The sequence below is a fragment of the Pleurodeles waltl genome, chromosome 5, assembly GCF_031143425.1.
Source record: "Pleurodeles waltl isolate 20211129_DDA chromosome 5, aPleWal1.hap1.20221129, whole genome shotgun sequence".
Lineage (NCBI taxonomy): Eukaryota > Metazoa > Chordata > Amphibia > Caudata > Salamandridae > Pleurodeles > Pleurodeles waltl.
Genome location: NC_090444.1, coordinates 1,248,872,056 through 1,248,885,952, shown reverse-complemented (window position 1 = coordinate 1,248,885,952; position 13,897 = coordinate 1,248,872,056). Strand labels below are relative to the sequence as shown.

Below are 13,897 nucleotides of genomic sequence, written 5' to 3'. Positions count from 1 at the left end.
AGCCAATAGCCCTTACCTATGTGAGAACTATTGGCTTTGCCAATGCCATTTAGCCATATTGTACAGCAGTGTGGCTGCTGTGCAACAGAGCTAAAAAAAAAAAAAATTAAAACTGTTATGACACAGCTAGCGCTGACTGCATCATATTGCTTTTTTCCGTTATGGCGGGTGGGGGATAGTAACAGGGACAAACAAAGGGAGGGGCGTGGAAGGGAAGAGTCAACACGACCAAAAGGATTCATGGTCAACGAGACGGTTAAAATATACTTTACGACATAGACAGCACTGGCTGGGTCTTAGTGCTTTTTTCTTATAGCAGGTGAGGGTGAAAAGCAAAATGGACAACGGGAGGGTGCAGATTGGAGGGGGTGTGAAACAAGAAGAATAAATGCAAAAAAAGAATACCTTGATCAGCGGAAGGACAGCAATCAGGCCAATTAGCAATCTGTACTTAGTCCATGCTCCAGACAAAGAAGAGTTGGTGACGCTAGCACATGCTGCCCAATTAAAAGGCAGTAGATAAAAGTGACAAAGAAGCCAACAAAGCAATGGACGTGCTGCAAGCTCCTGGTGTACAATATATCTGGCATTTGCAGAAACTCCTAAGGAAGACAGGAAGCGCCGTTATAACCGGCGCTGCTGCCTTTGGAACTGGTGAACCAGGTTCGAGTCTTGGGTTGGTTCATTATCCCGTGATTGTGGGCAAATCACTTAATTTCCCTGCGCCTCAAAAAAACAGAATATGATGTATAATGCTCCAATTCTTCGGATCGTTAGCGCTATATAAAACAACAAAAGATAACATAAAAACCAGTCCGTTTTCCAGCCTCAGCGGTTCCGAGGAGGAATACTTTGACAGAAAGCAACGTGACGGCTTGTCACGTGGATCGTCACGGTGTAAACAGAGAGGCAGGCGCGCTAGTCTAGACACAGAGAGGGGACTCCAACACCGCACAGCAGGCACTGGTTTAGAGACTCGGGGTAGACACAGAAAGAGGACGTTAAATCAGCCTTATTACACTTTCCCTTTCCCTTTCTCAGTTATAGTTATTTTAGCTAAGCACATTTCATTAGTTGGAATTGGTCTCTCTGGAATCAAATAACAGCATTCTAAAAAACCTCTGTTGGCGGTTACACGTTATTTTATTATTATTTAAACAGCTGGCTGCAACCTTGTCAAATGTGAATCAACCGGCTGGGCAGTCCTTGCAGCGCATTCCAGGTATCATCCTACCCGTGCCCGACAGTGTTACAGAGACGTGCACTCAACGTCTTCAGTCCCAGCCAGGTCTGACTGACCCTGTCTCCTGTCTGCGACTCGCGCCCGGAAGCGGCGGCTCTGGAGCTGGAAGCTGTCGCCAGCCGCAATGCACGCTGGGAGTTTGGCGCGTTTGTTTTTGTGGCTGGATCTGAGTCCCACTGTGAATGAAACGAAACCGCGAGCCTGACTGGCGCACGCTGACAGAGGGGCCCTAGCCGAGGCACGAGACAACGCACGGGGACACTAGCGGAGCCACGCGACCTGACGTACACTCTTAGAGGGGACTCCGAGCTGCCGGCACAAAGTGGCAAGGAGCTCAGCTCCAACAGCATGTCCCATCTGAAGATCCCACCCCGCTGGCTGAACTGCCCCCGCCGGGGGCAGCCCGTGGCAGGTATTAGAGGGGTGAGGCGGGCATGCAGCCATGACATTACAGGAGTCTGACACCCTGTAGTGTCTGTAGCACACCTTGTTGCTTCTTTATGTCATTCTAATCAGTGTCGGTGGTGTGTGTGTACGTTGCCATTGTCCATGTGCGGTTTATCATGTTTCGTCGATTATTGAAATGTTCAGTTATCCCTTTCTGCAGTTACCAGGATATTATCACTGTGTGTTCACTACTTTGTTCTGCCAAGTTACCCCTTTTCACGTGCAACTCCGTAAACCAGGGCTGTTGGTTTATCCACCACTACCTTGGGTGGTGTGACTAGTAGCTTCTTTGTTTCTATTAAAACTATTGGTTGTACGTTCCAATATGCAGCTACTAGTACTGATGACCAAAAAAAGACTGTCATACGTGATGGAACCTCATGACGTCTATGCGACCCATCGGTGTCCCGTTCACTTTCGATGATTTTAATTAAGTTTACAGAAACCTTTCAATCCAGAGCAACTTTATTTATCTGGGAATCACCGACATATTACACTAGAAAACGTCAGTCTGCTTGGAAATACAGGGGTTCTTAGATACATTATTCGGATTTGTATTACCTTGCTACAAAATAGTTTGAAGGGGTGAGTTGGTGTGTGTTTATTAAGTATAAGCAAAGCAAGAATAGATTTATAAATTGCATTCATTGCAATCTATCTGCTTCATACACCAGCAACTACTGTTCTCGTGCTTACGAGATGAAGTAGCTGGGTGCTCCCCTGTTACCGTAACAACTTCTGTGGTATCTCCAATATAACTTTAATAGAAGCAACATAGTTGACAGGGTTTGGGGTGTATTATATTCGTAGAGATTTGTGCATTTAGACTGCAAACGCACTGCTTTCTACTTTTTCAAATCTTTTTTTCAAGGAACAAGTATGAATTTCTGAGGGGCTCAGAAACGCGTGATGGATGACGCGAAGCAGCGACAGCCCATATTATCAGTGCACTACCCATATCTGTCGTGTATAATCGTGCATCAAACCATCTTTGAATTCTGGCTGACGGGTTAAACACCCCTCATCGGATTGCTCCAGGGACTTGCTAACTCATGCCATTATATTGACAGGGTTAATCCATAGCTTCTAAGTATGGAGTTACTTTTACGTTTAACTATAAGACACTGGCCAGGCCAGAAAACGCTGTTTGACTGCTTCAAACGTATCGCTTAAAGATTCTGTAATCTGGAGTGGATGTGGCCAGTAAAACTTTTGAATCCGGTGACTTCTGTATATGCGCAGGATTATCACTTTGGTAAAGCGCTGAATTAATCTGTTTCTATTCTTCAGAGTGTGTCTAGTTTAACCCAAATATTGTTTCCCGGAGTGCAGATCCTTGTATTTTAATACCACTAGCCCCCCGCACACACCAGGATCCTATCAGATTTGTTTTGCAAAGATTGTGTGGCTTACATTTTCCACACGGGTTTCCTCCTAAATATCACAGTATCACTGATAATTTGTTGTGCATGATATAGATTGGGCCATTATCTAAACCACTTGCTGGAAAGTGACAGGTTTCACGCAGGGTAGACTAGTGAGAACGTTAGGTTTAGAGATTGTTGCATGACTCGTGGGTACAAATGTGTTAGAGATTTAGAGAGAGGGTACTTTTTTAAAATTTTGTTTGAAAGTGTAGATGGCTCCACCGATAGTGAGGAATTTAACATCACTTTTTTTGTATTATGTGGAACCATTGGAAACTCGAGTTGAAGGAAACGTCGGTGTTATTTTAGTTTTTTTTTGTGGTGAGTACTAGAGGGGCATTTTCAATGGCCTTGAGTAATGAGAACAGTTTAACCGCCATACAGACGTGGAGGACTGTCTCTGCCAAATCTCTTGCAGAGACTAGAGCAACTACTGCTCTTGTGAGATTTTTTTTTTTCTATAATGGAAGGGGTGTGGTAGTTTTGCCGACCTTTTCAACGTGTTTGAAACAACCTTTCCAGTAAACCTGCAGCTTCTGCGTGACTTAGTTGTTAATCAGAACTGCTTACCTCTTCTCATGGTCTTTTAAGGGTATTAATGAGTTCATTCTTTTTTCCGTTTTTAATTAGGATATGGTATGTGGTTACCCTTTTCAACAGAGAATTTCTCTCATTAAAGGGCATACATAAGTTTCAGTGTCTCTTGTCACCTTTATTCGTAGGCTATAGATACTTCGTTTGTTTTTTGTAAAAAAAAATTTAAATCTCTTTAAGTCTGTATTTTTCTCTGTGCATTGTAATGAGGTACTAAACTGCCTTCTTAGTTTTTCTCTCCGGTGTTGACACACATGCTGTTATCTGTTTGCTCCGAGAACCCCAATTTGACTTCGATTTTCTCCTTCCTGACAGTTTTCTGTCCCTCATCCTCTGTTCAAATAATGTCTTCTTTCAGCAAAAAAACTTCAGAAACCCTCTTTCCTATTCAGGTTTCTATGAAAAAAAATGATCTGTGTCCAGCAGTATTGACCTGTCGTTAGCTGTTAATTTTTCATTTGCATACCAAGTTCTTACAATGCATGGTCTATTGGTAGCATAATTTGGGTCACACGTCAGAGAAGTGTTTCATAGAATTGCAAGGCTAAATTGTTTCTTCCCATTAGCCACAGAAACTGACCTTAAACAACTGCAGAGAGATCAACTTTTTCGAGGGAAAAGAAGACTGTAGTTCCTTTTATATTTTAATCTTTGATTCTTTCTCTCCTTAGTAACTTTGATAGTTCACTTGATTTTAGATGCAGTTATCAAATTCAGAGCTCAATGTAATGTCGTTAGATTAGAGTGCTGGGTCTCCTCAATACACCTGTTTCTGGAAAGCTGCTTATGCCTGAATCATAGTACTGTGCCACTTACTGAGCCTTTCCACTTTCTACAGTTCCTTCCCACATTGGTGGTGATCACAGGAGCTTCTTGCTTTGGAAAGCCAATCGGACCAAAAATTTAGTTACTTCTGATAATTGATGTAGTTCTTAGATTTGCTTTAATGAATTTGAATAGGGGAAAAAAGTCAGTTTTGAGGCACTTCTTTCTTTAGGTCCGGTGAATCTTCGATAGAGGAGATTAGATGAGGAGCAAAAACTGCAGCACAGGTCTGGTGTAGGAATGGCGATGTTCTGTCTAACATCAAATTGTCTTGATGGCCGTGTTTATGGCTTATCTCTGATCTGGGTGCAGTGTATGAAAGTGAAGGGGTACTCGTCAACCAGGTGCCATCCTTATTGTGGATCCTAAGCTTTGAGCTGCAGGCAGGCATTTGCTCTTTGAAGATGTTTATCAATCCCACATCTTGGTTCTTGTTAAAATCCATTTTCCTTCAAGTTGTAGTAGATTGTCTTGAATTTTCTAGTTGGCTTTTCTTCATACGTTTCCCTAACATTTGTGATGCATTTTTCGTTATTAGGTTTGCAATGATATGTGAGTTGCCACTTAAGTGCACAGTGGAGGGAGTCCCTGCTAAGTCAAGCTCACTAATCTAGCGCTCACCAAAGACGAGAAGCTTAACAGTACAAACTTTAGAAATTCACAGGAGGACATGAGCTGTGCATCTCTGGTCAAGCCGCTGATAAGCTTGAAGAATCTCACTTATACTGATAGGGGAGAGGTTACATTTTTTCCCTCAAACGTGCTCTTCTCTGACATTTTTAAATGGCATATTGCCGTTCGTTGCCTCTGCTCTCTTTACCCACAGAAGGGTGTTCTGTGTCTGGTAATCTTGCCACGGCAGTGATCCTCCTCAACTGCATATAGCAGCCTTTTTCTCTGAGCCCTCTAGATTTTTGGTTGAAGAGCACCAAAGATGAGTCTACAGATAGACATCCGCACGTTTGTCCTATTATCTTTTCTGCTATTAGTGACTGAAATCCACAGCCGGAGTCCAAAGGATGGCAGCATCAGACCTCTCAAATGTTTCATTTGTCTTCCACTTGCGGGTGGTGGTGTAGGTGTACCGAGTGCATTTTTTTGTTTGTTTTGGACGCTCTTCCTGTACTGTCTCTGACACTGAACTTTAGAAATGATGGCTTCGTATACCCCCTAGAAGGCTGGCACCGTGTTAGTTCCTCGAGCTGTAGCTGTGCTAATATAACCCGTGCTGTTGCTGCTCGTGCACTCACTTTTACTGAATAGCATTGGGCAGCCGTCTTGAATTTTGCAGCATGCATTGAAACAAAGGAATGAGCATTTTTTCCCCTCAACACAATAAATATACCTTTAGAGTACTTTGGAGTCATTGTTTATTTAATCCCAAGAGGGTGTTGGGTTTATATGGAGACATCTGAGTTCCCACAGATGCTGGTAATGCCTGAAAGTTGGCATTGGTGGTCTCTGTCTAGATGACTGGGGGAAAAGAATATTGTTGACTTGTGAATGACAGACGCCTGAACCGTTTCCTTAAAATAATATTAAAATTAACCAGTCCGTAAAACACTACCCGTATTAGGTGATAGTGCTACTTGGTTTTCTGTAGGTGGCAGTACATAAACACGAAAAATCGAATTAACCACTTAAATTTTGAGAGCCTGTGTTTACTTTATACAGTGTTTTGTTTAACCGCCGAGTGTGTTTTTTTGTAGCCATTCACGCGGCGTACTGTGAATCATATTTCATTACGAATCCATCCCACATGAAATTGATGGGTACATTTCAAATGTTTTTTCAAAACTTAACGGGGAAATGTTTCTTTTCGCTATAGAGGCTGCAGGCCTATTTTGAAAAGCACAGGTGGGGTCGCGGATATTCGCGGAGTGCCTAATGAAGGCGGGAATTCCCACCTGTCATTAAAAGGCTGCAGAATAGCACATCACCCCCAGCGTACGCTGGAGACAGTTGACGGACCAATGGAATGAATGAAGTCTTGCCATCTGTTGAGTCCTCCCAGCCTGCTTGTCGTGTGCTGGGAGCTATCCTGTTTCAGTGTTTACCTGCACTTCCAGCTTTTGCACTCCCTCTGCTGCATTGCAGTTTGTCCTCCTGAGGGTACTCTGTCAGAAAACATCGCCCCCCCCCCCCCCCGCAGTTTGACACGATCAGATAACGAGGCTACAAAGAGAAACAGTCCCATTTAAAATGTGCTTAATTTCAGTTTACATTTTTAAACGGATATTTTTTAAGTCCTGTTGATCTGACTTTCTCAGGTGACCCTATTGTCAACCGCATCTTTCGAAAGACTTAATGAGCTGATACCAAAGCCACAAGTTCTCCTTCAAGAAATAAGACCATCCAGACTCCAAATGAGCCAAACCAGTTCACGTCCACTTACTCTGTCCTGCATCGGACACTAGTGATCCGAATCATGAGAAACATTACTTCCCCAGATGCAGCCTCTAATGCTTCATAAATGTATGGGCAGTAGACACGAACGTCAATTCACCAAAATGCTAGAGGTAACGGATGTGACATCACACACCCTTTGACCTTCTTCAATTTCCTTCTGACACATTTTTACACATATACTCTCACATAAACACACACGCCAGCAAGCACACAACATACGTTTGAAAAGCACTTTTTTAGGTAGAGCACACAAGCGCTTTGACCTTTTGTAAGTATTGTGAGCTTTTAACCACACCCATCTCAAGCCCATCAGTTTCTTCCGTTACTGGGCTTGCCTTTCAAAAATCACTTGATGTCATTGGTAAATTCTTCACATTTGTTCTACCTTGAGGCTGTTTTTGTCATTGCCAATATACTTCAGCGTGGGCAAACTATATATATTTTTTTCTTTTGTCTTTCTCTTTCGTGCCGCTTGGCGGCCATGGCTCTCATAGCACGAACAGGCACAACAGCTTTAATTCTATCGGGGGTACTGGAGTGCTGGTCATATTGTTCAGTCACCTAATCGGTCATTTCTTGTGGCTCTTCCCTTAAAACACTTGAAATTGGTAAATGCTTTACCTAAAACAGAAACCCTCAAAGCGAAAGTGACTCTCCTGGCACAGCAGGCAAGCTAATACTACAATATTCACTGCACTCTGGAAACTTGCCCCATAATGCTTTGCAGGGCATTACTTTCACAAAACTCTTTTGCTCATAACTCAGTCTGTGGTTGTCCTAGGACAACGGGACCACCTACAAAACGTTCCACAGGACATACTCTTTCTGTCTACACCATCTCTGGGTTCCCATACAGGGTTACTCCCTGTATCCGTCCTGACTTTTACATTGTGCTCTTTCAGAACTGGAGTAAAATGTTCTAAGGCATTCCGACTTTGTTCAACTCCTTCCATTGTGAGCATCTGCTCCACTGAGCCTCCGCCCATTCTCCATGTGCAGTCTGTTCCCCTAGAATTTCTCCCCATCCTACTCCACGCACATCTGTCATTACAATCTGAGGTAGGGCGGGGTCTCCAGAGGAAGACATCTGCCCAAATTCAGCTGGTTGAACCACGAACAGAGGGACTCAACCACTTCTTATGCTAATGGAAACATCTGGTCATAATTCTGTGTCCCTGGGTAACACAACCTCAACAGATGATGAACTAACAGCTATAGATGCACCCTGGCTCACACAAGATTCACCACTGTCAAAGCCATCAACCCCTGTACCTTCAACCACTGCCGGGCTGTTGGAGCCTCCTTTGCTAGGAAAGAGGAAACATACACCACTAGCTTGTCCTTCCCCAACCCCAGAAGCCACACCTCCATCACTTACATTGTAAGGCTACCTTCTACAAACCGGAGATCCTGTATTGATACTATGTTGGTTTGCTTCATGTTCACCAAGCATCTGTGCTCCCTCAGCAAGACAGACACGGCCCCCCCCCCCCCTGCTGTTTAACAGTAAAGAAGACATCAGTCAGTGGTCAAAGTAAGGGGAGATCTGAATTCCTTTTGCATAGATTAGACCTACCAAAGGTGCAAAAACCTTGGTGAACAGCCTCCGTGTCATGGATACTTGGGAAAGTGATATACTCAAACCTGAAAGTGTTGGACCCAAAACTTTAGGAATTGCGTGGACCATTAGTGGACTGGCACATACAGGTACGCACTTAACCAGTCCAAAGATGAAAGGAACCTATTGTAGGGCATGTGATAATGACTTCTTTCAAGTCCAAGATTGACTTGTATTAGTCTGATGCCTGCACCATCAGAAAAGAAATTGAATAGAATCAGTCTCCCTTTTGCAAGGTCTGGACTCAGGTTATTATATTTTTCTCCAGCAATTTCTGAATCCCTACCAACATGGCTAGACTCTTCTGCAGACTACTTATTAAAGGAGGTACCTGAAAACAATTGTAGGGGTATCCTAAAAACCTATGTGATACCCTTGACGAATAATCTACAGGACTCACTGATCTATTATCAATTATGTCAATTTTTCGAGGGCAAAAACTCAGTCTTCACCCTACCTGCAACTGATGTTCCTGAGTGGCTTAGTCATGCCCTGGATGGAAGTTAAGTGGATGTTGATGGTGCAGTACATTTGATCTGGGACTTCTCCCCAGCCAGGTCCCTTCCCCTAAAATGGCTGGCTGTGTCCCTTTGATTGGAATGATGGCCAGAATGCTCTTCTGACATCAAAACATTGTCCTTGTAGAGGAAGATTTGCTGATGTGTAAGAAGTTTGGTTGTTAGTTGAGATGGGTGGAAACCCCACTCAGATATTAAATCCATCCTTATCTGGATGAACCAGTAGTCACTAAATAATCCTGCGCTTAACCATCTGATAGCCTGGCACAAAAAACATCGGACTTAACTTAGAGGTAATGTGTAAAGCATTAATGCAGCACACACACAGTACTACAGTGAGAACACAACACAAGAAAAACCCCAATCGAAGAGCCAGTCGTCGCAGGAGCTTTGTGTTGGTTGGTCATTGCAGATGGTTGTTTTCAGTTTGAAGAGCAGGTCACACTTAGAGCTGACGGTCATCGACGACAGTCAATTCTCAGTGCTAAGAAGTCACTTTACATTTATGAGGAGCCCAAAACCTCTGTATCTTCACCTTTCCTTCAGAAGGAGGTCACAGGCAAAGGTTCAGGTCCTGAGGGACACTTCTTGGGGATCAGGACTCCCTCTAGCAGACACCAGCAACCGGGCTCAGGCAGGCCCAAGGAGGTTCGTTTGGTACTGGTTAGCTGCGCAGTTGCGGGGAGGCCCCTGGAAGCTTGTTGTGTCCCTGCAGCTCTCACAGGAGGTCAGCCAACCGACCCTCGGACTCACTATGGGTAGCCTAGGTTCAAGACATGCATGTGCAATGCTTCTTTAGTCAGCAGGGAATTCCCCCTTCCGCAGACCACAGGGCAGTCCTTCTGAGTCTTGAAGGTCCCACCTTTATTCCTGATGCCAGCCTCTGTGTGAGAGAATTCCCTGACCTACCCCAAAACTGGCTCTGGCCAGCTCTTCTCCTGGGTTTGGCTCTAAACTGTCTAGGGTGACAAAGGCAACGGCAGACCTGGTGTCTGGTTCCTTTGTGTGTGCTGTAGGCAGGGCACTCTGAAGTGCAATCTCAGGGTAGGGTAAAGCTCCTAGACCATGAAAATTCATAGAAATAATACTAGACCTGTAGGACTGGTGACTTAAATAATCTACTTGACCTAACTGTAATGTCCTTAACTCATAAACTGGTTTCAAATTATGTGATCTTTGGCAAATATTTTAATTCACTCGGCTGCTATTTTCTTCATCGCATATGGGAGCCCCTTCAAATACGCAAGTTCAGCATGTCTGTGTACAAAAAACACTTTTGTTTGATTTAATAGACAAACCTTTGCTCCATATACAGGGCTCGAAAAATCTACTCAACCACTTGCATTGGCGAGTTTTATTTTATGAGGTCGAGCTATTTTTTTTAGCTTCCACTTCACCCTTCTGGCCTGGCGAGTGGATCATCAGGTGTTCTGTTCAGTCAGAAACTGAATTAGCAATTAAGATGCCTTTAAATCTTATTATTTTAATATTTGCTCTGTGTTCAGAGACAGAGGTTAAATGTCAGTTTGTCTTCTTGCAATGGAAATACTTTTCCTTTTGACCGCAGAGTTTCAGGATTTTGTAAGGTGAACTGTCTGACCTATGTGAAGTGAAAGGCTTTTGGTACCAGCTTTTTCCTAACACACAACATTTATTTAACTAAGTCAACTTTACAAACATTTCAAAATATATTTCAGTAGCTGTGAAAGACTATTTCTGTACTTCTGTGTGATGAAAATGATATTTTAATAGGATGAAAAAAAGTCAGAACACTTTACTTGGTGATGTGCAAATGATAACTGTTTTCTGAAACCCAATTTTTAGGGTCGAGCCTGCGTTGCATGCGCTCGCGCATGCGTATCGCAGCGAGACGCTTTAGTGTTTAGAAAAGGGCTCGGAGCCCTGTTGACGTCACGGCAGTGTTTTTGATTGGTTTGTGGGCTTGCCTACTAAAATCTGCTTGCTTTCATTAGTCGAAGGCTTGCATACGTCATGCCTTTTCCGGTGGCTAGCCCTCCTCGAGCGCATCGACCAAGTACAGAAAACATGCGAGGCTCGCTGTTTTCTGTCCGGCTCGTGGACTACTTTTACTCTAATTTACTAGTGTGATTTCGCTTGGCAGATGTCGAGCGCTTTACATAGTTAATTGCACCTTTTTGGGTTACGTACATAAATGCACTTTTGCAGATAGGTGAAAAGTCGGGTTAGGAGTTTACAACGCTATCAGCTCTAACATGAGCAAACACGAGACCCGTTGCATTGCAAATGCTTGTTGTAGATTATTGTTAATACATAATATAGTTTTATCAGTACAGCTGCAAGTTAGTGGGAAGGTTTTTGGACATTTCTTGGAAATTTACTATCTGTAAATGACATTTCGCAACCACATCATGCTTTAGTGATATATATATATTAAAAGTTAGTGTTTAAACATAAACTGAGAAACACTCCTGCCCTGATGACAAAGCTATTCCTAAACTAAGAGGCAAGTCATGCATGGATCATGTTTACCCTATATGTGTGGTAGATTTGTTATACATGGAGAAAACGTTTAGTGTATTTAATCAAACAAAAGAGGATTTTTTACAGCAGAAATGCCGAACTCCCTTATTTGAAGGTGCACTGGTATGTGAGAATGAAGGAAAAGGCGACTGCAAAATACAATATTTGCCTATGATCACACAATTTGAGACCCGTTTCTGGGTCAAGTACATTACAGTTGGGTCGAGTAGATTATTCAAGCTACTCAACCTTCAGGTCTAGTAACATTTTTATGATTTTTCGAGGCCTGATATATAATACAACTCTAGCCAAAAATAGGATACACATGACCGCTGACTGGCTCGTAGTTCATTAACCTGGATTGTCGTTAGGGCAGGAGCAGGAATGTTTCTCAAATCATGTTTAAAAACTATCACTTTTAATATTTACATGTGTGAAGTGGTAGCACACGTATTTGTCAAAAGCAGATTTTCCATTGAAATCGCCATATTATTTCCCACTGATGTGGTTTTACTGATAAGACTGTATAGCATATAATGTTTGGAAATCGAGTTTCTGGAAATATTTGTCATTTGCACATTACCAAGTAAAGTGTTCTGATTTGTTTTGTTCCTTTTTAAATCTTTGCATCACACTTCTGAATTAAGAAAAATGTTCTATTGGGTTCCTGATATATTTTGAAATAATTGCACTGTTCATTTACAAGCTGTTTAAATGTTGTGCGTTAGAAAAAAACCGGACATATTTCATTCTTTTGTTGCACAATGATTGCAAGACATCTCACATGACAAAAAGCTCTAACTATAACAAAAAAAAGAAAAGTAAACTCAAACTCAATTTTTCAGAATAAGATGATAAAAAGTTAGTAAAAAGACAAACTGTCCTTGAAAAGACAGCAGATGTGTCTGATAAAAGCAAGATTTAAAGGTGTATTAATTGCTTATTCACTTTCTGAATGAACTGAACACCTGTTCCGTTCAGCGTCCATTCACTCGCCAGAATGGCAGGTGCTAAAAATAGCTCGACCTCATAAAATCTGACTTGCTATAGCGAGGGGGAAAGCAGATTTTTCTTTAGGCCTGCCTTCTCCCTAACCACCCTGTTAGGAAGGACCCACTTTCCTCACACCTAGGTCTTCTGTGTTCTAATTTCTGGAAAGAATACACAGCTCATTACAGTCAAGCCATTCACAGTCATGTGGCCCAGGGCACTGGCAGAAAGGCTCAGTTGGTTAGGCAGAAAAATGCCAACGTTCTAAAAGTGGCATTTTCAGAAAAGTACCTTAAAATCCGTCTTCAAAATTGAAGAGGATTTTAAATTATAACTCATTTGAGTGTAAACACCATATTCCTGTCTGCTCCTAATTTGAAATTAGCATTTATTAAGTGTAATAAGGTAACTAGGAGTTAGCCTATGGGATTAATAGCGTTACAGCAGTGAAAAATGACTTTAGAAGTTTTTCACTACCAGGACGTGTAAAACTTAAACACCCATTTCCATTTCAACTGGAATTATGCGGTTGGGTGGCAGTGGTGATTTTCGCATTATTATAGATTTGCTGCGTTTGTCATATAATCCATCATTTGCTGCATACATGATTTTAACAAAAAATTGTTTCTAGCTCAGACGGTTCAAAGGTTACTAAATATGCAATGACAGATGTTGCTGCATTTTGGAAGGCCATTTGCAAAGCTGGACTGGTCACTTTTCTGTTGCTTATTGCTACATTTGGGTGTTAAATTAGTACCAATGCCCAAAGAGTGTGAAATAATAAAGTAATATTTCAAAATGTGTCGCATTATGCCGCATAATTTGCCTTTTCTTGCCACATAATTTACTCAACCTTGTTGCATAATTTGGTACTCTCCACCGCATAAATCCAGTGGCCCTGCCCATGTACCACTTTTTCTAATACCATGTACCCTGTCCTATGAGCCTCTAGGTCTACATTAAGGGTGACTTAAAAGTATTAAAAAGGACGACTTATACATGAAGAAAGGTATATTTTGCCAGGTTGAAATGGCGGTTAAAAATTGCACTACAGGCTGCAGTGGCCGGCCTGAGAGAAGTTATAAAAGGCTACTTTAATGGGTGGCGCAATGAATGTTGCGGCCCACTGATGGCATTTAGCTACAGGCTCTGGGTACACTTGGTACCATGTATTAGGGGCTTAAAGACATATTAAACCAATCAGATGTATACCAATTTTACCCCGTTAAAAAGAAGAGCAGAAACATTTTACCTCTGGTTAACAGGGGTAAAGTGTATAGAGGTCTATAGCTAACAAAAATAAGTCTTTGCTAATAAACACATT

General features: G+C 42.3%; 1 protein-coding gene across 1 annotated transcript in view; it reads left to right on the top strand.

The window, feature by feature from the left end:
• The first annotated feature begins 1,371 nt into the window (after nt 1-1,371).
• The window catches only part of RNGTT (RNA guanylyltransferase and 5'-phosphatase), a 1,492,790-nt gene continuing 1,480,264 nt past the window's right edge, over nt 1,372-13,897 (top strand). Inside the window, exon 1 of the mRNA XM_069235480.1 lies at nt 1,372-1,655. Coding sequence (XP_069091581.1) covers nt 1,592-1,655 — 64 coding nt within the window. The 5' untranslated portion in view covers nt 1,372-1,591. The remainder of the gene's footprint in view (nt 1,656-13,897) is intronic.